Genomic DNA, 25,076 nt, shown 5'->3' on the forward strand with positions numbered 1-25,076 from the left:
TTTGCAAAACATATCTACAATTATGCATATGTGCATATGTGTCTCATAGTTGGCTGTTGATACTTGGACATGTTGTGTGGTGTGCGTGTACACATGCTGACGGTCTTGGAGCTGAGCTGTATGCTCGGGCTATTCAGAAGCCAAAACAAGTATGGGTTGCCTCTAACTGAAAGTTTCAGCGCAGTATATACCCTATGTCAGCCACGTACATTATTGTTAGTCTTGTCGTAATTAGTTAGATATATAGTAAGTTCCTTTAACAAGCCTAAAGAAAGTAATGCCGGGAATAACTTCTGTTAAAGGATAATATTTAAATAATTTTATAAACGAAACTATATAACATACTTGTTCACAAAAACGTTATACCCTTTCTAACATAGTTATAAATGGGTGCAGGGTATAATAAGCACAGCAGAATAACAAAGGCAACAGAGCAGCAGCTAACCAAGGACTCGAGCCCAGACTCCAACCTTAGCTCGGGGATTGAGATTGTTCTGACTACTCATCCACAGCCGCGCCTGGTTGTAAAGATATAAAATCAGACAACTGCAACAACAAACAAGCTACAACAAGCTAGCAGCCAGGACGCTGTTGTCCCAGTCTAGTGGCCGACGTCTGGCCTGCCCTGTGCTCTGTCAGCTGCAGCGGCGATTTGTAGCGCCACAAGGATAATCACACTTTTAATCGTGATTTAAGTTTATGGCGCTGGGTGCTCGTTTAGTTTCTTGTTACCCGACGCGTTGCTTGGCAAGGATTTTCAATTTTTTTCATGGCTTCATCAACATTGAAGGCAGGGCAACGTGGGTCCAAGCGCCTTGTTAGCTTGCCCCTTTCATTTTTATATTTTTAATGATTTTTATTACATAACTGGCGGCGTCTTTGCCTGTCTGCCATTGTCCTGTGCGGCATTTGCACTTTGCCACATTTTATAGCTGCCCCAAACGGGCGGCCATCCAATGATTTGTTGATAATGCATCCAAACAGGAGAAAGCCAAACGAAACTTTACTCAGGCCACGCACATTAAACTGGCTGTACCAACTGGCGACTTGAATATGAGATTTCCAGCTTTCCCAGGCCCAATGGGACAATCTTACGTTTAAAGAAGTCAAAATCTGATTTGAATCACAAGTGACACCATGTTAATATTTACAATATTGCAGTTCCAAGTTGAAATTGAATCAAATATAGAAGTTAGTTTAACTGTTTCATGCTCAGCATGCCCTCCATTATTATGCTCGGCCATAACAAGGTGCAGCACCCACATAAATCATAGCCACAATTTGCCACACCTTTGCCAAGCGTTTTAACCTGTAATTTGTAGCTGCTTTTTTTGCTGCTAAACAAACTCTCCCATACCCTCAACGAGAGACTCTCGGTCTTCTATCCGCTTCCCTTAACAAATTATGAGCTCTCACATTAATTTCACGCTGCCGCCACCGCCACGTTGGGTGCCAAGTTTGCCAGCCTGGATCTGGAGCTGGGACTGAGACTTGGGTTGAGGCTGAGCCATAAGTACATTATTGTGCTGTAATTAGAAGGCAGTCGCAAGTTAAGGAAAGGCTAGTGGCCAACTTGAGCATTGAGAGGAGCTTCCTGCAGGATCCGGAACGGAGATCGGGGGGTCTGGGGGATTGGCCACTTGAAATGCAAATTGCGTGCAAATTATGGCAAACTGCCAACCAAACAGGCAGGTGAGCAAGTTTTTTGATTTGTTGTGCCAGCAGAGGTAAAAATTATGCAAGAGTGGAAATATTACTTAAGGCTCGAAAGTTTTCCTTTTAATTGCTCCAGCTTCAATTCAATTTGTAACTAGGGAGTTAACGTCAAAGATGCGCCATAAAACAGCAGTCATAAAACTGTTAGGATCCTAATCAAATTAAATCGTGTTGCTCAGTCTGCGGACCGGGTTTTAACTAAAACAGCTGAAAGTCGGAATTTCATTTATTCACTTATAGCCGAACCTTAAACCAAACTAGTTGCTAAACAAAATCCGCCGCATCGAATCGAAAATTCCCTCAAACGAACCAAAACAATTTTCTTATGCATTTGTAGCACTGCTTTTAAAGTTATCTCTCCCGTGAAGTTGCTTTGGCAGCTTTGATTTCTATAATTGCGCTTAAAGGCTTAAAGGATCTTCTTACTGTATATAGCATAATATATGAAACTGATAACTCACCGTTATTATGAGTTAAGAACGCATTATCTGCTTCCGAAGATGATGATCCTTGCTGCTCGTTGTTGGCATTCGACGATGAGGATGAGTTAGAGAAGTCATACGGATGGTTCAAGCTATTGTTACCGCTCACAGCAGCAGAGGCAGCCAGCGCTTTAAAAAGGTGTGCGGTGCGTTGTTGCTGTTGTTGTTGTGGTTGTTGTTGTTGTTGTTGTTGCTGCTGTTGTTGCTGTTGTGGCTGTGGGTTGTAAGGATTGTTGTAGATGTTGCGTGTGTCAGTCGCTGGCTGCAGCTGCTGCTGTTGTTGCAGGTTATACTGTTGCTGCTGAAGCGTGTTATTAGCGCTCAGACCATTCACCGTAAAATGGCGTGATTTTCCTGCAAGACAGGGCAAAAGGAGAAAAAAGATTAAGAAAACGGGTAACCTGTCTCTTCTACGCTAAAAAGCAGGCCAACTCAAAAGTTAGAAGCTATATTTATCTGGAAAATAGAATGAAAAAAACAACAAACGTCGAAAAAGTTTGAACAAAAAATTAAACTTTTTGCCATGTCATGACAGTTGGCAGCGCCACCCGCTCCTCGAGGGCGCCATCACTACCCCTACCCCTCCTTCACTCAACCCCCTTACACGCTTAATTGCATGCATTGAAATATGTAAATGCCCTGAGAGGGCAGCAGCATGAGTCTGAGTTTAAATTTTCGAGGGGCTGCGAGTAGAGAGTGTGGGTGAGTGTGTGTGAGTGTGGTTGTGAGTGTGTTTATGTGAGCCTCAATTAAACCATTTTCACTGCCATTCACGAGGTTTGAGGTTATGTTTTTGCTTCGTTTGCTTTGCCACCTATTGTTGCGTTTCACATATGAATTATGCATGGCAATAATAACAACAATAAGAACAACAACAGCAAACGTTGAAAGAGCCAACAACTGCATGGGTGTGTGTGACTGTGTCTGTGTGTGTGTGTGTGTATGTGTGTGCTTGAATGTAGTTGTTGCTGTTTGCGGAAATGATGTTGACGCGGAAGCTGTAATAATGAAGCAGCAGCAGAGCTGCAAAATGTCGTCTAACGATGCCCGCATCCCGCCCCGAAAAGTATGCTAACCCTTTCAATTTTCCAGCTCGGCCAAAAAGTTTTACCCTTCTGCCGCTGCCGCTGCTGCTGCCACTGCCTTAACTGTTGCTGTTGTTGTTGTTTTTTGTTTCTTTTGCATATTAATTATGCATGTGTTGTTGGTGTGAAGGCATCAACACATTGTTTGAATTTTAAGCAACAAGCAGCAACAGTCTGAGCCCACCTACTGCCCCCTACGCCTCCTTTCTATGACTTTGTCAAGGCTCATTTTATGCTCTTTACCCATTGAAAATGCAAACAAAGGGTATAATAAAGTTGTCACGATGTATGTAATAGACAAAACGAGCAATCTTTCCATTTATCAGCATCAAGGTTCGAGTCGATCAATTCGTGGATTTTGTTGAATGTTGTTGAATGTGTTGCTATTGGCACATCGACTCTAGAAAAGCATTCAACAATCCCGACTATTCAACCCCTGAATCACCTAAGTTCTTTAAGAATTTAAGTCTAGGATTACGCATTTGAAGGTCTTTAGACTTTGTAATTTCGATTCGAATGGAATATATGTGTTTTTGTAATTTTGAGGGTATTTTCCAGTTGTGCATGCTCACGCAGAGCATTCTGACCTATTGTCATTGGCTTTTCCTGGTTACAAGCTGATGTGCTACGGCTATTCAGCAGCCAACTGTGTAAATATTAAGTGTGAAAGATAACGAGCTAATAACTTAGTTAATTTTGATGAGTTAATGTGTTCGGGCGTGTGTGTGGGTGGGTGTTAGCTTTAAATGGTACTGCTTTTTTTTAAGAGTACGATGGCTTTAGAGAACGCTTAATAACCGGAATACTTCATGAAAAAGACAATCAATATTGGGATTCTACATCAAACTAAAATAATCGGAATTTGACGATCTCTGTGCCGAGCAATTAGAGACCAAGTACATAATCACGTTTAATTAGATCAATTTAAATACTGTATAAAAACTATTTTCAATGGGAGCACTTAATTTATGTACATCAAGTGTGTGTGTAATTAGCTTAACATTTTCGTGGGCAATATTAAATTGCGTTTTGTGCGTGTGAAATTAAATTGTTTTGTCGCTTTATTTAAATGCCTAATAGAGAGAGGAATTTCTGTGGTCATCAATCGATTGTGCGGCGATTGCGTGTTGGCCTAAAATTATAGCATATCATTTACATATTGGAATCCATTAATAACTAACAAGACTTATATATATAAAAATAGACTCATTGAATGCGCATTTAATATAAAAAAAAAAAAAAAACAAAAAGGGAATAAAGTTTTGTTGGCTGCGTTTTGGGGCTGGGAGCTTGTTAATTGTTAATTGGCAGCAATTTAAGCACCGATTGTTAATTGCTGAGCTTCATTGGATTCGGCTTGAAGTGAAAAGTTTGAAGCACTTTCGTCTGGCAAAAGTTTCGAATAAAAACAATAGAACAATTGGAATACATGCATACCACGTAAAGAATTAAAACTCTAAGAGGGGGCCGCATAATTAGCTTGGGAGCATTCTGCGCCTCGAAGTCTTGCCAAATAATTTTAACACAATGCTTGGCTCTGGCTCTATCGGCCAATCTATGAAGACGACTCAGCCCATTTGCTTACACAAAATGGGGCGTTGATAATTTAAAATGAGAAAAATGTCTGCACATTTCCATTTCCCGTCATTTTACTGTATATGGGCTCTGGGCTATTTTTTTATATTTTGCTTTTAACAAAATTTGCCAAATTTACACTTTACTAACACCCACAGCTACACACACACACTCACCCACACACACACACACACACTCACCCGCACACACACTCACCCACACACACAATCGCACAACTAACAATAACAACAACAAGAATTTCAAAGCATAACAATGGGCAAAGTGTGATTCATTTTTGGTTCCGTTTCTGGAGAGGGGCTCGGCCAGAAAGTCGAAAAATAAATAAGGCAACATTCAATGCAAATTGGACTATTTACGCAAATTTTATTGCCAAGCACTTTTATATTTATTTCCTTGTTTTGTTGTATATACATATATATTTTTGTTTTTGTTTCTTTGTTGTTGCTAGTTGGCCGGGCCACCACATGTGGGCAATTGCTATATGTATTCGCATATCCTTGGAGCATACTTTATTCCTTTTATTCTGAACTGGAAAATCGTTGGCCCCAAGCGACTAGTAAATCAGGCAATTTGAAAGGCGCTTCCTTGACTTTCATTTTGTTATTGTTGTTGTTGATATTATTTTTGTTGGCGCTAACCCTTGGCTAACCTTTTGGGGTTACTCGTGGCTCGTGGCCCGTAGCTCGTCTGTTGCACAAATTATGCGATTTCGTGTCATTATTCTGTCGCCAAACGACGCGCGCCTCACTTGGCAATTGCCAGACTTTTATGCTCTTATTTGGGCCTGATTTCCTTGACTGTGTGGCCTGGACATAAAAAGCGTTTCCAACAAAATGTGTTCTTTATTGACATTTAGAGGCGACGCCGATTTGCGTAACGTCAACGAGTTGAATCGTGGCCTGAAGCCCTGTCAAAAAGCCCTCGCTGCCATTTGGAGGATTTACCAATAAATTCATTCTAGTGAAAATTTATTGACATTGCTTTTTAAACCGCGACGCGTGCTGGCAAACGATTTTATGGCTCCTGATGTATCAGAAATTGGCATTGAGTTGTGGCATAACTGACCTTTAAAGAAATATCTTAAATGCTTAGCAGCAAGAGTCAACTCGATATGAAAATTGAGCATATCAAAACGTTTTCAATACATGCTGAGATATTACTAAATGCTGTGAATGCAAGCTGGTACAGACAATCTTTGGGTTCGTACTGTATCTGCCGTAATTTAATGCCTGAGTTCAGTTGTGTTGCTAAGTTCAGTGAATTTGTTAAGGCACTGCCACCTTCTCAAAACCGAAAACAAGTCCACTATAAGCCTCGTTTTAATCTATGCATTGGCACATTAATTTACAGTCTGTTCGTTTACGATTTAAATGCGCACATTTTGTGGCATATGTTGAAGAGCACAGCGGGGAAATGCAAAAACCATATGCCCCGCAGCGGTCGATGGCCACAAAAGCCAACGCGGATTCACCAAAAGCAGAATGACATAATGCTAAAGCCCGCCGCCAGCAACACAGCGAGCTAATGAGTTACTTATCACACAAAGAGGCCGCTGAGTGCCAGAAAGGATGAGCTGTGCAAAGGACACTGTCATTGATTATCGGCGCGTTATCTGCTGTTGCTGCTGCTGATGATGCGAGGAACGCCGCCGAGTTGCATGTGCTCAGCAAACCGCGAAATGGATTCCATAGATCAAGCGGGCAGCGAGAAAAAAAAATAGAAGACTGAATCAACTTGCATTGATAAATTAAAAGCAGCCCAAATGTTTGCCATTGCTTTGACATGTTTGACAACAATGGCACTGTGGCAGGGCTTCTATGGCGAGGTAGGGGGTTGTGAAATCTCGCGAGCGGAAAGTGGAAACCAGAGCGCGGACTTAAGCCGCTGACAAATGCGATTGCCTATTGAAATTGAAAAACCAGAACGAAGCACAACACAACCCTTGAGGGTTGCTTGGTTGGGCCAGGACATTTGCATTGATTTCAATTAATTTGCTTGTTGTTCTATTGCTGGCCGCTGTCCCCGAGCTAAAGTGGTCCGTGTTGTGTTTTGGTTTGCGTGATTGTAATTGATATTTGGCTTGGTTCACTGCTGGGTTGGCTCTAATTTTGATTTTGGGTCTGGGTCTGGTTTTGGTTCTGGTTCTGATTTTGGTTCTGGGTGCTTGCCTTAAGTCAAGTGCCCCTCGGCCCCGCAGCGTGTCTGGGGAATTATGTAAATGCCAATGTGCATTAGAGACGCGACAGACTTTGCTAACTTCTTCCTCGACTCGCACCTCTAAGCCGTTTGGGGAGCATTGTCGCACTTTGCATTCGTCGCATTCTATGGAATTATTCAGCCCACTAACAGCGCTCAGCTGTGCGAATTTCTGTCCAGAGGGTGACAACAACCAACTGTCATTGGCAGCATGCAGAATGCTTAGATACGAATACTAGATACAGCAAGGCAAGGTGTTGGCCAACCCAGCAATCCTCTTTGTCTTTTCAAGTTTTGCTTTTGCGGATTTGTTTGCGCCTCGCTTTTAGTTTTGTGAATTTCAAATGCAGCAACATCTGTTCAAGTATCCCAATGCTAATGCGTTTTATGCGAATTTCCCGCTAACCAGCATTCTACCCCGCAGTTTTCCACATGACTTTATCTAAGATACAGCGATTAGATAGCACTTTAAATGAGAAGTGTGATGATTAGAGGAAGCGTCCAACTGTTAATACCTTTTTATTATTGCGAGAAGTCTTTGAGCTGTAATACTTCACGTTAAAGTGTAAAATATATTCTCGATTTGCTCTCAAAATGTTTTGCGTAATTTCCAATGCTAATGACTACATTTGCCTGCCCCTGCCAGCAGACCCAACAATGGGTATACCAAATGGTTTATGCACAGGGCGACATTTGACATATTCAACTCATTAAACCAACATTGAAAGATGCCCAACAATGGTAGGCAGTGGGGAGAAAGGCAGCTCGAGATCGCCGGCTGCGAGTGCGGATGTGTTTGCCAGGCTAATAATAAACACCCGACAAAAAGCGAATTCAAAGGCAAATGATGAATGCGAGAGTGCGAGAACAATGGCCACAATGGCAACAGGATCAAAAATCAGTAACAAGCACTGACGAAGGAAACGTGGAGGGTTCATTAAAACTGCGTTGCGACCATTCGTTAACCGGGGTGCAAAAACTACCCCTGGCTGGGGGGAGATCAAAGCAACTGCAACTGCCATTACAGAAATTTTTTATGCGTACTACTACGCGAAGCCAGTAAAAGCAAAACTTATTACAAAGTTGACATTGTGTCAAACACGAAATAACGAGCCAAAGGCGAGACGCACACGCGACCTGGACGAGGGATTTGGGCACACCTTTTCTGAATCCCGTCGAGCCTCGTGCGGTTCATAGTCGCAATTATTGCATTTGAATTGTCAACACCCCGATGGGTCTCGGCTGTGGTCAAAATCGAAACGCTACAGGCGATGCCTAGTTCCCACCCCTTGCCTCTGCCTCTAACCCTGATGCGGACTCTGATTCTGATTCTGCGTCGGCCTGCTCGTCGCTCCCTGGTAATCATTTCGTATGTGTTTAACGCGTCGGGTGTTGATTGTTACAATAACGTCGCCCACAGCGCAGATTTACGCCTCTAACGAGACTGCGAGAGCGCCGAGGATGATGATGATGATGACGTCGGGCTACTGCCCAATGGACAGCAACATCATGTATCCCAGCCTCAACCCCAACAGCAATCTCCCATCGAACCCATCCTTGCCTTTTATGTGCAGGTTTCGCTGATGACCCAACGGAGATGTGGCAAATGTGTCATTATTTTTAACAATTTTTGTGTTTGTGTGGCTTTTAGCACCTTCTGTAATTTACGACTTTTGCTTCTGGCTATCCCTGATGGACTCTGATTATAATTGGGTACAGCTGCAGGCAGGGGCTGGGATCTGAAGTGGGGCCTAATAGCATAGAAATTCGTGGCTGATGATTAGCAAATACATCAAATGCAACCGATGAAGAGACAAAGGAACAACTGTGACACTATTAACACCCGGCGATTCATCATAATTTCTGTGGCCAATTCTGATCCACTCATATACATTCGGAAGCACACAATAGATCTAACCTCATTGTAAATCGAAACACTTCATCATAACAGAAAAACAGTCGCCGCTCAGCTCACAAATGAAGACGGCCCCGATTGGCAGCTAGAGAGTAGGACCTATCGGTCCGGCTGATGGGTAGATATGATATCTGGCAGGCAGCCAATAAATCAGATTTATTGGTTTTCAAAACAGATTTTCTGTGCAAAATACCAAACCACAATGCGAGTAAAACGAAATGAGTTCAATTTTCTTCTTTTTTTTTGCGTTCTTTGCCATGGACAACACATCACCATGGCTTTAGAGTGCCAACTTGGACCATATGGCATGATTCGAGGATTCAAAATATTCGTGGGCTCGGAAAATCCATCAGAAGTGCGGTCGGCGCCGTTGCTGTTGCTATTGCCATTGCTGCTGCCGCACCCGTCGCATTGATGACACAAAGCGTGAAAGGATTAAGCGCGGCCAGGAACAATAAAAGTTCATCATCGCTGAGGATGAAGAACGGGCGAGCGCGCACTGCAGCCACAGGCTCTGGCAATTTGTCGCTCGTTTAGTTGAGTTGTGCGACAAAAATAGAATAAATGGCACAGATAATGAAAAAAATGGACAGCTGGAGTATAGAGCGTAAATCGCTCTCGAGGACTGCGGCCACGTCCACGTTGTGGCCGTTGGGCAGCTCCTGGTAATCCGACGATTAATTAAAAACGCTGCCCCTGCCGTAAAAGGCTTAAAATTGAAATTGATTGCAGCTATGTAGAGATCGCCTGGCTTATGCAAAGTTTGTGCAATTTAAGCAAAGTTGTTTATGCTAAATAACGTTTATATAAATAACGAGGCTTGACTGCGGCGCCTTTGGCGAAAACAATCACATTTATTGCTGGCAAAATTCTCCAGGGAACTGGAATCAACAGCGGGCGCTGAGCACAAACTCATCGTCATCATCGTCATAATCATTGCCAACACCTGAAAGAAAGTCGCTTAACAAGCTCTTAACTCCCTAGGGCCATATGCCAAAAATGAGCTACAAAAATAAAAATAAAGCACCCCAAAAGTTGAAAGCGTAAAAAAAAAAAAAAAAAAAAAAACAACGCCAGAAGATCGTGAAAATTCATTTAGGCAAAGTTTACACGAGTAAAAAGTTAAGCATCATTTCCATGAAAATGTCAGAAGCAAATTCACGTTTGTATTTCAAATGAAGTTTCCCCAATTGCCACCCTCACAATGAATCACTCCTTTTGCCCTTCTTCAGCCGCATGGCCGCTGAATACTCTTTGATTTGATTGGATTTTGGTTTGTTGTTCTTTCCATTTTGCGCAACGCCTTTTAGTCTAATTTTGCGTGCTCTTGATTAGCTGCATAAATATTGATGTTGTGGCATCGAATGGGTATGATATGAACAGAATTTTTGGCTGGGGAAACCTTACACGCAGGGGCTGCTCTAAAGAAAATGATTCACATGCAAATAACTCTAAAAAAAACAACCGTGCACAGTTTCCCGTGTAGATGCGTACGGCTCAGTACACACACATGACCAGCGGGTCCCAAAAACTAGATGAGCTGGTTGTTTAGGAGATTCAACCCCCAGGAACAATAAAAAGCCATGTCACTTTCTCATATCAATTAGTTACAAGCGAGTACACTTGATTCATTAGCGTGATAATTACGACCAGCCGAAGGGCAAGCAGGCCGACAAGGATGCTGCAGATGAGAACTTGACTTGGCTTAGAAAGTTTCCCACGCAGCGTAGAGAACGGAGAGCACAAAGGGAGAACAAAAGCCAAAACACTTGGTCATGATGAGGCCGAAAATAATGTCAACAATTTGCACGATGCCTAGAGAGTGTGCTCAGTTAAAGCTTAAAGCCATGTGCCAAGCGAAAGTGCAAATGGAAATATAACAGAAAAGGGACATGGATGTGGAAACAAAGATGGAAATGGAGATGGAGATCGAGATGGCGATGGGCTTGGAGATAAAGTCAAAGCTAACTGCTGCGACAACAAATTGCTGCTCAACGAAGCATGAAACTCAATTCTTGGCCAGGTAGCGCAGCAGAGCGTGCCACAAAAAAATTAAACAAAAAAAAAGCGAAAGGACTACAACAATCAAGCGGAATTGCAATGGATCTCCCGGCGAACCCTTCTGTGCATTTAATTGGACTAGAAAGCCGAAAGAGCTGTGGCTTCTTCTTCTTTAAAGTGCAAAAATTGACTGAATATTGTACAATAGGATTTGGACTGATGTCTGTTGTCAAGACAATTGATTTCGACGGTTAGCTCATTCCCTGTTCCCAGGTAGACCCTCCATTTGTCTGTCACACACACACATACTCGCACACCTTTTCGGTACTGAATTCGCGACGCATTGCTATTGATTTGTGTAAAATTACAGATGGAGAACTGCAGAATAGAACACGAAGCCACCCTTAGCTCGTATTCTCCTAATAATTTGCTCGTATTTGCTCTTTGTGTGCACTAATTGCAGTTTGTCTGTTGACTGCTTTGAGGTTGAGCCCATTGGGCGTATATTTGCTCAGTAGATTTGTTTGGATGCTTTTTGGGCTGGATTGGAGAGTTTCGGCTGACGTGTTGATGAGTTGATGTCTTCATGTTGCGAATACTGATGTGAACAGATCTAAATTGAAATGTAATTTTGCGACTGCCAGAAATGGGATAATCTGTTGGACAAATATTAAATGTTTGTTCAAATGATTTCAGTGCTGTTTCTACCGGGCCTGCGAAAACGGAAGCTACCTCTGTTTCGGTTCAAGGCTCAAACCAGCTTTTATTGGGTTCGTGAATCCTGGTTTTGGCTCAATTTTAACCTCTTCTAAAAAAATTATATATATATTATACTTTATTAGAAACAAACAATAGTTAAGGCTTTATGCTCATGACTCTATTAAGCTAAGCCATTCGCTTCGGATCCCGCGCTTAACTAATGATCCGATTCACAGAAAGTGTTCAAACTAGCTTTGAAGCCTTGGTGTTTTTTCGCATTTTATTCGCACCTGTCTTAACGAGATATTTCCAGTGTTAACTAACTTGACCCACTGACACCAGAAATCAATATTCAATTTGGGCCTGACCAAGAAATAATACAATTATCATATAGCAATTTTTTCCGGCAGTTAAGCGATTAATAAGCCTAGCTGGATATGGACCTTAATTCCCTTCGAGTTGCACTCAATGTTTAATTTCCTACCAATTTATGCTATAAATCGAGGTCGTTGCTGCACTGCACCACACACGCCAAAAACTGAGAGCCGAAGCCGAAGGCACCAACTGAAAGCCAATTTGCCAGTATGATTATGAAGAGCTATTGATGAGCTGCCATCGTCGCATGGCATCTAAAATAAAGAGTGGGATAAAAGCTTGGGAGGGTTTGGGGTAGCAGAATACACTTTCAAACAAGTTCGCTGGCAGAACACACTGAAAACGGAGCTGGAACTGGAACTGGAGCTATTGATGAAGATGAAGCGCCGGTGCCATCGTTGGCTGTTGTCAAGTCAAGTGGCAGACGCATATCAATGGACGACAGCAAACAGCAAAAAGTGGAGAGCAAAAAATTTTACTTCAAGTGTCAATCAGTGAGAAGACACACACACGCGCACATACAGTCACACTCACAAAGTGAAGAGAAGCACAAACATACGCACACACACTCACATGTGATGCAGACTGCTGGAAGCTAATCGATTTATGTTGTAATATTCAAAAAGTTCCCCATAAGGACGATGAGGACAGCCGGCAGCGACCTAATCCAGTGGCACTCCCCCGTGTCCCATCGTTGCAATAATTTCTCCCCAGCCACCGATGCGGAGCTGCTGAGGCCATGGCCACGTGTTTGACTCTGATTTGAAGCACCCTGTAACTGGGTATATAGGGCCCAGGAACGAATCTGACGCCATCGGCCCACAGGCCAAGAGCCATGGGACATGTGTGAGAGTGTGCGTGCGTGTGTGTGTGTGTGCATCAGAGTTGATTCTGTTGTTGGTGTCGGTGTCTGTTTATCTGCCTTCGTTTGTCGCATTAAAATTGAATAAAAAATCAATCTCAATTCTAGCATAATTTGATTCCTGGCTTCGATTATGTGTAGATGTGTGAGTTGTGTGCCTAAGTGTGCGGGATTAGAGAGGCTGGCGCTTTGGGTTGGGGCTCATGCAAAAAGTAAATAAATATTTAAATCATAATTTGTATACTCGGTGAAATTGATGAAATGATTGAATTGAGGCATGTACTCGGGCATTATACGAAACTGAAGGAACATTTCTTTTATAGATATGTAAAAAATTAAAATTAAATATTTACAAAACTTGACTCGACTCTTTAGTCTCCCTGCTTTTATATTTTGCTGCGTTGCACAGTTGAATCTTCTAGCAAAGCTTAGCACCAAATTCACTTTGTGCCAAGAGCCCGCCAACTTTTTATCCCCACAGCTTATCCACATGTGCCGTGTAGACAAAAACAAACGCTCAAGAGGAGTTTCTTTCGGCTGCGTTTATTCCAATGCATTTAATAAAGTGTTTATTTCTGTTGCAACAAATTTGCCAGCTCAGTGCAGCGCGTACGAAAAACTCTTTCGGAAAACGTAGACGATGAAAACAATCCGAGCTGAAACCTGAGCACGACACAAAGGAAAATTGCTTTTCCGCTACGCACACACGCTTCCACCAGCTGGGTAAATACCTAGCACGCTTCGTGGCGGCGGAAATATGTGGCCAACGCTTCCCATCGCCCCACCCATCCCACCGCCTCATCCAAAAGGAGAGACAGATGGCGCTTCAGTGCTTCGGCTAACCCATCGAAGTTTGCCTGATGACGTATATCCAAAGGGGGCGTTCTGGTGGGCGTGTGGCTGCATTCTCTGCCAATTTTGTATTATTTTGGGGTTTTGGGCTGGCGGCGCAACTTTTCGCCAGCTACCCGTAGCATAGTTTTATTTCAACTCACTTTTACATTTTACTTTTGTTTTCTATTTGTCTTTCGGTTGGATAAGGACTGGAGCTGGGGATGGAGCTGGACACGCTTGGCATTCGGCTTGAGTGGCACATTATTTGATGATGCTTTTCGCGATTTTTTCGCACTTGAGTGGCTGATTTTTATTAGTTGAATTCTTTACGCCTGCGAAAGTTTCAGTTTCTTGCTTTCACATTTTCCTTAGCTTTTCCCCTTTTTCAATGCCGCCGCACGTTCAGTTTCTTTTTGTTCGACAAAACTTTTCCTTCCGTAGCAGGGCAAACAAAGATTTTGAAATATTGTAGCAAAAGTATGTGCTAGATGGTACGAGTAATTCCTTCTCTGCCTACCTGCTGCAGTAGATCATTTTGTCTCGAAGTTCTTCGCTTAGAGGTTACGCCAATGTTAGCAGGAAGAATCAATTTTAGTTTGAAGCCAAATGGAATGAGGGTGCTCAAATTCTTCTTGTACTCAATATTCAGATAATATCATTTCTCGCTTATCGCTTAAGTGTCAAGTTAAAGCTTTCGCTGCACAGGTAGATGGTGGGAGTGATGTCCGCCTCCACAAAAAGCGCAAAATCTTGATGAGGAATAGCGAAGGCAAAACAAATACACGGAAATGAAAGTTAATTTGAATACATTACCAATTCTAATTACGATTTTTCAAGTGCAATAAAGAAAACGACGACGACTAAAACGGCAGCAGTGCGAAAAAGACAAATAAGATGACGATGGCATGAATAAAATAATATTGGTTCGAGCCACTGAATCGTAGGGACAGCCACAACGGGCGGGGCGGTCGCTGGAAAAACCACGAAGCATTCAAATTGGAATTTCAAAAAGCGAATAGACAACAAGGCAACAGACAGACGGTCATGGGCAATAAGAATGGGAACGAGAACGGAAAAGGCAATGGTATGTGAGTGTCAGTGCTTGCTGACCAAAAGATTAGCTGAAATATGCCAAGAAGCAGCTGGGGAAGCTGTGAGTTTTCACAGCCAGTGACAGGAAAATGGCGGCAGCCACGAACTGAATTTGAATAATTTTTTTGTTCGTGGTGGCAGCATCTGCACAAGTGGCAAATGCATTAAAGAATGGGGCGAGCCAAACTTGTAGGGATTCGCATTTCATTTTATTATAAATTCAAATACTGTGCTTATCGCTTTAGATGCCGGTTTAAACCACCTGCAAAGCACATCAGGTATCATGCTCGCTTCGCACACCCCAATTGACTTTTACCAACAACAACTTTCGCTATGAGCCTCGCTTATTATGCAGCATTTCTTTTCTCCACTTTGTCTATCCATGGCCAAGGTCTGGCAGCAATTTCATATGCCTCATGCCAAGGCGAAAAATTAGAAATGAAAATTAAGTAAATATTATAATATATATGTTGCCACCTGGCTGGAGATGGGGCTGGAGCTAGGGCAGGAGCTGGGGCTGGGTCAGCTTCAGCAGAAGTTCCTGCCATCGAATCCATTTGGGTCTCGCCTTGGCAAATAAATGATAAGCATTACATTTGATATTCATTATTTGATAACGTGTAATAAGAAATAAAAATAAAACGCCAACGGAAATGAAAATGTTGCCGCCACGGCCTGCATGCAACCAGAAGGTAAACGCGGATACCAGCCAGGCTCAGGCCCAGGCCCAGGGCCAGGGCCAGGGCCAGGGCCAGGGCCAGGTCGAGGACCAGACAAGTTACAGGATTAAATGTTTGACTAAGTGAAATATGTTAAATATTATGATATGTGCGGTCTGCAGTCTACCTTAAGCCTGCTATTCCCCCTGCTGCTCGTATGGTCTTCTTAACGTGTTCTTGCCATTTGATTTATGGAATTAAAGTGATGTAGCCGGGAATACGAGTGGGAGCAGCAGATGAGTTTATTTTTAGCTATGGCATATTATGCAGCTGAAGTATAGGTCCTGAGTACTGAAAGGTGAAGAAGCCAGTCTTGTCACTACAGAATAATTACGGCCCTTTTTTGCTGGGTGCAATGACACAGCCATTCATCACATTATCCGGACAGGCCAATCCATTTAAAAGCCCATAAATACAAGCAAACGTATGTAGATGCTAATGTCGACCATTTCAATATCTAAAAGGCATGCAATAAGTTTCCTTGATTTTTTCCTGCTTGCAATTGAAAGTTTCATTTAATTCTACGAGTACTGGAGGAGGGTCAACAGAAGTCAAAGTCGAATCGAAACAAGGCTTCGAAGGACAACATAAATGGCGAGAAAAGTAAAAAGAGTAGAACAAAAAGGGTAAGTACAAGTAAAATTTTCAATGAGCTATTGAGAGGTTGCTTCGTACACTTTATAATTCACAGTCACCTATACAACATTTAGTTCAATGCTAGAGTAGTTCAAACAGTGGCAACTCCTAAGAAAGGGATCGTGTGGCATGCAATACCAACAAGCCAGAATGGTGGCAATGCGACAGACCAACATCGGATCCAGACCAGGCCAGGCCAAGCCAACGCCAGCGGCGGCGCACTTAAGTTTATTGGATTTGAAGTGAGGTCTTCTCCAACTCAAGCAGGAAAACTCAAAGCTAAAAGAAGCAAAATTGTTGGTGAAAATTGTGTCGGCACACGCACACAGAATTCAGTGGGAACTCTTCACTTAAAGGCCACGAACGAGTGGCAGTCACAGGTGCACCTGTGCACGATGAGGGGGGCGCGTGTGTGCGCGGAGCGTGAAATTATGAGCCCTTTAACAGCAACAGCAACCGTGGATAACGAGGACGTCAACGACAAGCTTAAGCTGCTTAAAACAAGCCATTGGCAAGGGGTAGGCAGGGCTACGAAAAAGGGTGGGTGGGGTGCGGCGGAAAAGCGAAAGTGTCAAGGATGCGGCTGCCGTTTCATAGTCAAATTAAATTGCTCACTAAAACAGCGAGACGTGAAGTCGACGCTAAAGTAAAAGGATAATGTGAGCATAAAAACATTTTTAATGAAATCGAGACGACTTCCAACTGGGACAACGACGGGGTCTAAGGCAGGGATCGGGACTGTGGCGGGAATCCAGAGAATGTACAAGTCGAAGTCAGCGTCTAAAAATGTAACAAGTGAGTTTTAAATTAAACGCTGCTTCAAGTGAGGTGAAGGGTGGTTCAGGCTTTGGAGCTGGGGCGTTTTTGGGTGAGCTGCAGTGAGATCTTGCTCCTGTTTTGTTTGCGTGTTTGCCAGTGTAATTTCTTTCGGCTGCACATTATTTTCATATCCCGCTTAAAATTTTAATTAATTTTCAGCTTGATTGCGTTTTAAAGAGGCTGCTGGTTGGTGTCTTCGTCAGCTTCTCCATCTGAACACTGGGGCCTGGGAATTTATAGTTATTGTGGTTGAGTGTGTGGGTTTCGCTTGGGTTATTGTGGTGCCCTTTGACTTTGTGCCGAGCAACAAATTTTGGTTTGCAATTATTTAGACAATTTGGGTTTAAGTAGGGGCCCTAATATATTTTTGATTTTCCCTGGCTTAACGTAAGAAATAAATACAATTAAAAACACAGCCTGCTTACCTTTAGTGGTATGCCTATCCAAATTCGGATCTTTCAGGCCTGAAATGAAACGAAAAAGGTTTAAGTACATCTTAAAGTGCACTAATTTAGTTCAAGCTCAGTAGCTACTAGATTGGAACGACTATAACTGTAACAGGAACTAACGATAAGAAGTCAAAGTATTTTGTGTAAATCTTTCTGTTTCAAAAAATTATTGACTAAGCAGAGAAGCAACTAAATAATTATAATCTTGACAACATTGGACTACTATATTAGGTAAGGGAGCATCTGTGTTTCTATCTCTGTTTCTTTTTTCACATATTGCAATCAGCCTTTCAACTAAACGTTTTATATGCGCCTTGGATACAATCAAACTCTTATAAAAATTCCTTTATTTTATACCTCGAAACCCACAAACGGTGTAAAATTTATTTTATGCATGAAAACAATGTTACGTATGGAAATATATCGCACAATTGCACCAAAGAACTCTTTGAATGAAAAGGTTAAAGGGCATATCTTAGGAACTTTCTACTACTGCGCAAAGAACTTGTTGGATACCTACCGCGAACCATAAAAAAACAAATATTAAAAAAAGAAGCGCAGCGTGAAGAGTTCATATAAATATTAGTAGAAGCTTGTTCGAGTATATAAAACGGCATTCTGGAAGTGGGTACCCAGAATACTTTTCCCTTTTTTCCCCTCTATTTAATCGTAGTGTACTTAGTGCAAACTGAGTCATTTATCTCTGTCAGGTGGAAGCAACCTATGTGGGAAATTAGTCTGTCTGGTCGACACATTAGACTCGTAGACATTGGTCTGCCCGACGCCAAGGCTTGGACACGTTCATTGTTGCCCCCTCGTAATAGAAGCTATCAAATGTTAATCTTAATTAATTGCTACTAATTACATACTACAAAACGACAAGAGGAACGTGTCTTTAGAACTAGTTGAGAAGTGCGAGGTGAGCTTAAAAAGAGAAGCAATTGGAAAACGTTTTGGGTAAACAGTTTGTTGGCGCAAACACTTTAAAGGCAACTACACTAATCAGTTTGCCCGCTAAGAATCATGGCGAAACCTGCAAGAGCTGATCTCTGCGAAGTATTCGACAAATTGTCGCAGATTATTTAGGTGCTGCTAAATGGAGCAAATGCTACATAAATGGCATGAAATAAAAGACGAAAATAAAAGGCAAAACAAACGAATCCTTTTGGGATCGAACGCAATGAAAAAAGCACTGTATTCAATCCAGTCGCGTGTTTGTGCAACTTCTAATTAATTTTTCGCAAAAATCTATGCCCTAACGGAAATGAATTTAAACTTTTAGGGCAGGCGGAAGTGGAAAGTCCCAGCCAGAGTTGCATTTGCTGCAGTTGTTTCGTTTCGTGCTTCCGCCCGACCCATAGACCCTTTTGCCCATCGGACCATTCGCCACGAGCCTTTCACCCGAGGAGTTTTCGCTTTGTTTTTTTCTCTTGTCGTCGTGGTTGGGCTCATTTATTGTTGTGCCTTTTTCAATGAGTGCAAAAAAAAAAAGCAGAGGAAGCAGACGTCAAAGGCTATGGTGGTCAGAGAGGCCGGAGAGACAGAGCCATCAAAACGCTCAAGCAAAAAAAGCCGACGGGGCTGAGGAGTAAGTTTTCCTCAAAGGGCTTTGACTGTTTAACAGTATATCTGAATATATCTTCGAGTCGCTTATGCCATTATTAATAGCCGCAATAGTCCGGGTATCTCCCCACTTGAAAGCAGTTTGCGACTTTGCGGTTTTATTTTAATTTAATTCGGCGTTTAATTAATTCTCAGCTATCACCACAGAGCAGTCAACAGCTCGGCGCTTAGCTTCTTGTGGCATCTAATGGCGTCTAGCCGACCAGGCAAGATTGCACCAATGAAAGGTCTTATGGGAAATGCTTTCACATACCGCAGACATGTCGGGATGGCCCCAAGTCACATAAACAGTGCGATAAGCGGAAAGAGAATGAGATAATGCGGTTTGCGTTTCAGTCTGACACTGTTCATCAGGCATTTTTTCGACAACAAAGACCCGGCTAAGGATAAAGAATCCAATGAGACGACAGCAAGAGCTTTAATACTCGTTTTTTGAAATAAGGCATATTAAAGTCAGCTCATACTCAGATCGAATTGGCTGAGTATACAACTAGTGCTTATTATTGGCCTCAATATATCTAGCTTCGACCATAAACCATTAAAGCTCGTATCAGATGCTTATCTCGCACGAATTCATAAACTTTTATTGACATGAGCTGGGTAGAACATTAATATTCAAACCCCACAACTATTTTGCCTACACCCCTGACAGTTCTCTGCTTAAGATCTACCCATAAATTGCCCATTAAAATTGTCGCTGGTAAGCCAACTTTCCAAATATATGGGCCTATCCATCCCCAAGCATTGCGTACGTAACAAATCGCGCATAATTATGGCGTAGACGTCATAAAATTTGATGTTTGCATCTTGTAAATTGTCTCTGATTTGAGCAAAGGGGCTGAAAATAAACCTGACTGGGGGCATTGCTGAGGATATAGGCAGTTGGGTTAATTATCACGTCATGTTCGCTGCGAGCTGCATGCAAATGCGATGATGCGAACCCAGCTCAGCTGCTGCTCATCTCAGATCCAACACATTTTATGTCATCTACGTGCTCATAACTTTCCATGCGTTTTTTTGTTGGTGCATTGTGCAGTTGTGGGTTGACTTTTTGTTGGGTAAATAATTTTATTAGTTTGTGTCTGAATTTAGCAAAGGGAATGGATACTTGTCGGGTATCTTTGTGTGTTTGTATGTGTGTGTGAGCTTGTCGTTTCAAGTTGATTACGTTGATTAAACAAAGTTGTTGCTTGTTTAATTAGTAAAGTTGCAAATGGTTTTCATTAACGAGTGGTCATTGACCGGAAATGCTTTGTGCCGTCTACGACAAGACTATCCGACTGTCGGAGCTTTTGATTTGAAGTGTTGAGTTTTGATAGCAAAGCTTGGCATATTTCTTAAATATTTAATTGTCAGATGTGCTGATCAAATCAATGTTGCCAACTATTTGTCATTTATGCAATTAATATCCAATTAATGTCCTTTATTCTAGCGACTTGCACATATAATTAATTAAAATTTGCGCCACATGCCGTATGGCAACATATTTTTATGCCACATCAGCACACTGCAGTCAGTTTCTGTGGAAGGAACCAAACCATGGCTTATGCCTGCCTCACACCCAGCCGACTGAGCCCACGGCGATGCTATGCACACTCATTAACGCAACAATAAAATACGCCCCCTTCGCCGGGCATATGACCCGCCCACTTGGCGCGGACAATTAATGTGACTGACACACATGGAAATTTTGCATCGCCTGCGCTGTCATATTTGATTTACAGTTGCAATTTACACACTTGCGAGGCGGCAAGAGGCTGTTGCAGTCCATTGGAGGCGGGTGGCAGTTCCCTGAGCCTCACCCAACAGCTGTCCACGTCAGCATCCAGTGTCTGTTTGATGTTGTTAATTGATTTTCAAAGTCAACTTGCTGGGCCGGCAAACCTCCCTGCCTCCTGGTGCGCTGGGTGGCAGTTGGCCGAGTTTGGTTTCGCTTTTAATGCAGAATGAAACATATCGCTCGGAGATTAGCAGGGCAGTAAAATGCGTCTCCATTCGGGCGCAAGCGGCATAAAACCGATACCCCAACCCACCAATCCTCCAATACGGTAATTCTCCAATATCCAATCCGCATGGCATCCGCATCGACAGTTTACACATCGAACTGAAGCTGGGATGCGTGTAAGTGCAGCGGAGCGCATTTACAGCTGCAACTGCGAGTGGATTTGGATGTGGCCAGGACACTGCCAGGACGTGGTCTGTTTGTTTTATGTGCGGCCATTGTAGTGCGCCAGTCGTTGTTGCTGCCGTTGTTGCTGCTGTTGTTGCCTGCATGGCATGCGGTTCAATCAAAGCGATTTTCAATGTCCACAAAATTACGCAAAAGGACAGTTTGGTAATTTGACAACGACGGACAGACACACAGCACAGCACAGAGGACACTCAGCCTGTTGTTGGTAATGCGTTTGGTTTTACTGTTTAAATTTAAACATGCATTAGCCAGGGGAATGTAGCTGGCATACGTGTGAGAAGGAGCAAGGGTGCGTGCAGCTTCCTGATGCGGTCGGCTACAATTCTAAAGTGTATTTGCATTTAACGCTTCGAGGGGGCCAAAACATGACAGTTGCATTAATTTTGATTGCGTAAATATTTTAAGTGTGCGGATTGCTGAAGGATCCGCAAAAATGTTTGGTCTGGGATTGGTGAATGGATTTAAGTGGAGAAGTGCGTTGGAAATTTCCGATTTCCATGAAGAGAGAAAATGTCGGCATGTGATGTATTGACCGCACTATGTGTCAAATAAATGCGCCGCACTTCGAGAATTTAATTGAGAGTATGGGAATTTTCTACTCTATGCACAAAGCGAATGGTCTAATACTATATCTAGCTTATTTTAGGAGCTGGACAATTACCTGCCCTAAACATCTAACCAATATTTTCACGACATGATTATGTAACAGGCTGGTACATGCAGTACTGTATAAGGGTCCATATAGGTCAAGTCAGCTGTTAATGATCTTAGCTAATTACTAATAAACATACATAAAATATAATATATTACACTTATTATTCCATGTACCCATTGAAGCAGACAAAAATGGTAAAATGGTTTTGGGTAGAAGGCACATAAGTAGTATGAGTCTTTTCTCACCCCAAAAACGGATATATTGCATCAACAGGTGAGTTAAGCAAGCAATGCTTGCACTCCCGTCTGTTCATTTGTCCATATGAACGCTAAAGACATTTTGAACGTAGGTCCCACTATGGCCCGTGCAAATCAAGTTTTACTTTATATCATCAAAAACTTGCCAAGTTCCTTTGAGTCTTATTGAAACATCCAATATTAAAATTCTATTTTTTGGGGTTATCTTAGGGCTGGCATGAGGTACATTTCATTTTAGGCTGTCTCCTAGTCAAGCACTCCCATCTTGAGCAGTCTTGTTTTTAAATGTTTATAGGAATTATTTGTAGAAATTTAAAGCTTAAAATAAATACGTTTACATGGCCAGAATTTAAAGCCTTTTACTTTTAAAATAACTTATCAACCGACAATCTGTTTACCCTGGCGTCCTGCTCCAACATTAAAATATTGTTTCGATATTTTTAATGAATTCCATTCTCAGACCAATATTTTAAATTCGTTGCCGTTGTCTTTGTGTCTCAACGAAGGCAAACAGAAGCCAAAGACAAACAATCGAAAAACTCACTTAAAAGAAGAAGCGGAAAAATGCTTTTAAATGCGATATACATTTATATAAAAAATACACTGTCTGATACACTGTTGACTTTCGATTGATATTGATGCAACGTCAATCAAACTGAAAAGGGACTTTTGCTCTAATTTAGCTGCTGTTACGTTCATTTAATGCAAATTGATGTCGCAATCGGGACATAACCGCTCGGAGCTCGTTTTGAATGGTACGAAATTTTATTGGCTCGCGTTTATTTCAATATTTGTCGTACAGCTTGTTGTTGATGCGACATATAGCTTATGTATTTAAATATTTATTTCGATGTTGTTATTCAATACATATCCTGCTGCCCAAGATTTATGGCCATTTGATGTTAAATTGATGGCAGCATATTTCAAGATGTTGACCTTGTTACAAATTGCCACCGCAGCCCGCCCACTCAGTTGCAACGCTCTGCCTCCTATTGGGATGCAAAGTCATGTAGCCAGAGTGGAGCCACAGTGCGTATACTCGATATTTGGTACAGTCGCCTGAGATCCCAGTCTTTGAGTCCGCCTGCCGAGCTTGCCTGCTCGTTTACTGTACGTTTTCATCATGTTTTGCATATTGTTTATATTTTTCTGCAGTCTTGTTTATGCAGTCGGTAGACGGAAGCATCCTCGACTCGACCCGACTCTTGTCTTGTTGTCTTGTTGTCCTGCTATCCTGTTGTGTGCTGTCTGTTGTCCTCTTGTCCTGTTGTCTGTTGTCCTTTGCACTTTGGCTTCGATACATATCAGATTTATTTTACAGTTACAATATTTAATTTGCTCTTACGCAAATTGCTCGCATTTTCCGTTTTGTTCAATGCAAATTTCTTGCACTGGGGTCAGTTGCCCCAGTTGAATTATTGATGGACCTTGTTCTCACTAAATTTATTTCAAATTGAACATTTAAATAAATATGTACAAATTGATTTATCTAGGCGATAATATGCAGCTGGGATTGAATCCGCATTCAATCGTTTATCATGAACTTATTTAAATTAATGAAACGATAAAATGATATAATATTATAAGGAACTGATATAATATTAAATTATAATATAAAAGAAGAAATAATATTCTTAAAAGTTTTTGTCATCATGGGGATCTGATCTTCCTGCTCAGTGTCGGCCTATATGACTATCACATGGCTGACATCCCAGCATTAATTATCACATAAAACTCTTTTATTTATGATATTGTATAACATTTTATTTAAACAATGTCTAACATCACAGAACAGTTTTGAGCTTGCTCGTGCAATAACTTTGGCCACAACTTGTGGTGAATGAGGGCAAACATGCGTTATACGCTGTGTTTTACACGGAAAAGTGCTGCCAACTATTTGAATACGGAAACAACAGACAGCTCCAGGAGTATTTACAGAGCCCATGTATCAGGATATTCGAGCGTTGTAGTGTTGTGTTTAAATACTATCAACACGCTGCGCCGAGCCGCGCCGGTGTCGACTTTATTTCAGCTGACAGCGGCAAGAAGCCAAGTTGAATCTAGTTGGGTCGAGCAGTAGCGGAAACAACGATCAATTGTCAGATAGTTGTCGTCGTTGTTACTCCTATTGTTGCGGGCAGGAAGCGTGTGCGCTTAAAAGTTTAAACAACAGTTATGTGGGCTGTGCATCCCCGCGCCAGTCTGCGCGCAATTGGCCAGGCATGCAGCATATTGCGCAGGTGGAAAATTTATAATTTGCAAAATTGCCACGCATGTTGGCAACATGTTAAATGGCCAGGCAGTTAGCCGGGCTCGCAGGCTGTCGTTAGAGTCGCTTGGGTGGCGGCTTGAAATATGTTAACCTCAAACGAGACGGCAGCCCTGTAGCTACCTGCCTTGCTCTGGCTTTGGTCCTGCCTGTGGCCCGGCGAGTGCCGATCCCTGGCCCGGAACAACCCACAACAATCCAGAACGACCCGAGCCATGTACAAAGTTCGATTTAAGGCCTCGTTTATTTAGCCAGCCAAGCAGAGGCAGTCGAGTCGTCTGGTTCGTTGGTTGCATGTTGCAAAAGTTGTTGCCGTTGCACAACCGCATGCCACAACATGCAGCCAGTCGCCGGGTGGGATGGGCATGCACTTGGGTCTGGGTCCGGGTCTGGACCTGACCTGTATGCCTATGTGGAGGTGAGGCCTTCGCATGTGCTCCTGACATGCCCCACTTGGCAATTGCCGAAACTATTTGTTTACATATTTAGACCATGCGAAAAAGGCAGACATGTTGTCAAGTCATGTTTACTGTGAAATATGTGCATTTAAATGCTGGCCCCCTTCCATGCATACCTCCAAGGTATGGTGCAATGTGGATCTGCAT

At 42.4% G+C, this 25,076-nt stretch overlaps 1 protein-coding gene across 1 annotated transcript; it reads right to left on the bottom strand.

Moving 5' to 3' along the window:
• Positions 1 to 1,412: 1,412 nt before the first annotated feature.
• LOC115770321 (probable E3 ubiquitin-protein ligase bre1) lies at positions 1,413 to 25,076 on the bottom strand. The gene is made up of 5 exons (XM_030715558.1): positions 25,046 to 25,076; positions 17,453 to 17,491; positions 2,178 to 2,552; positions 2,027 to 2,124; positions 1,413 to 1,526 (listed from the first exon to the last, which is right to left on the bottom strand). The coding sequence occupies exons 1-5, from the start codon at positions 25,074 to 25,076 to the stop codon at positions 1,413 to 1,415; spliced, it is 657 nt and encodes a 218-aa protein (XP_030571418.1).

Source organism: Drosophila novamexicana, unplaced genomic scaffold, assembly GCF_003285875.2.
Source record: "Drosophila novamexicana strain 15010-1031.04,08,12 unplaced genomic scaffold, DnovRS2.1 tig00004555-arrow-pilon, whole genome shotgun sequence".
Lineage (NCBI taxonomy): Eukaryota > Metazoa > Arthropoda > Insecta > Diptera > Drosophilidae > Drosophila > Drosophila novamexicana.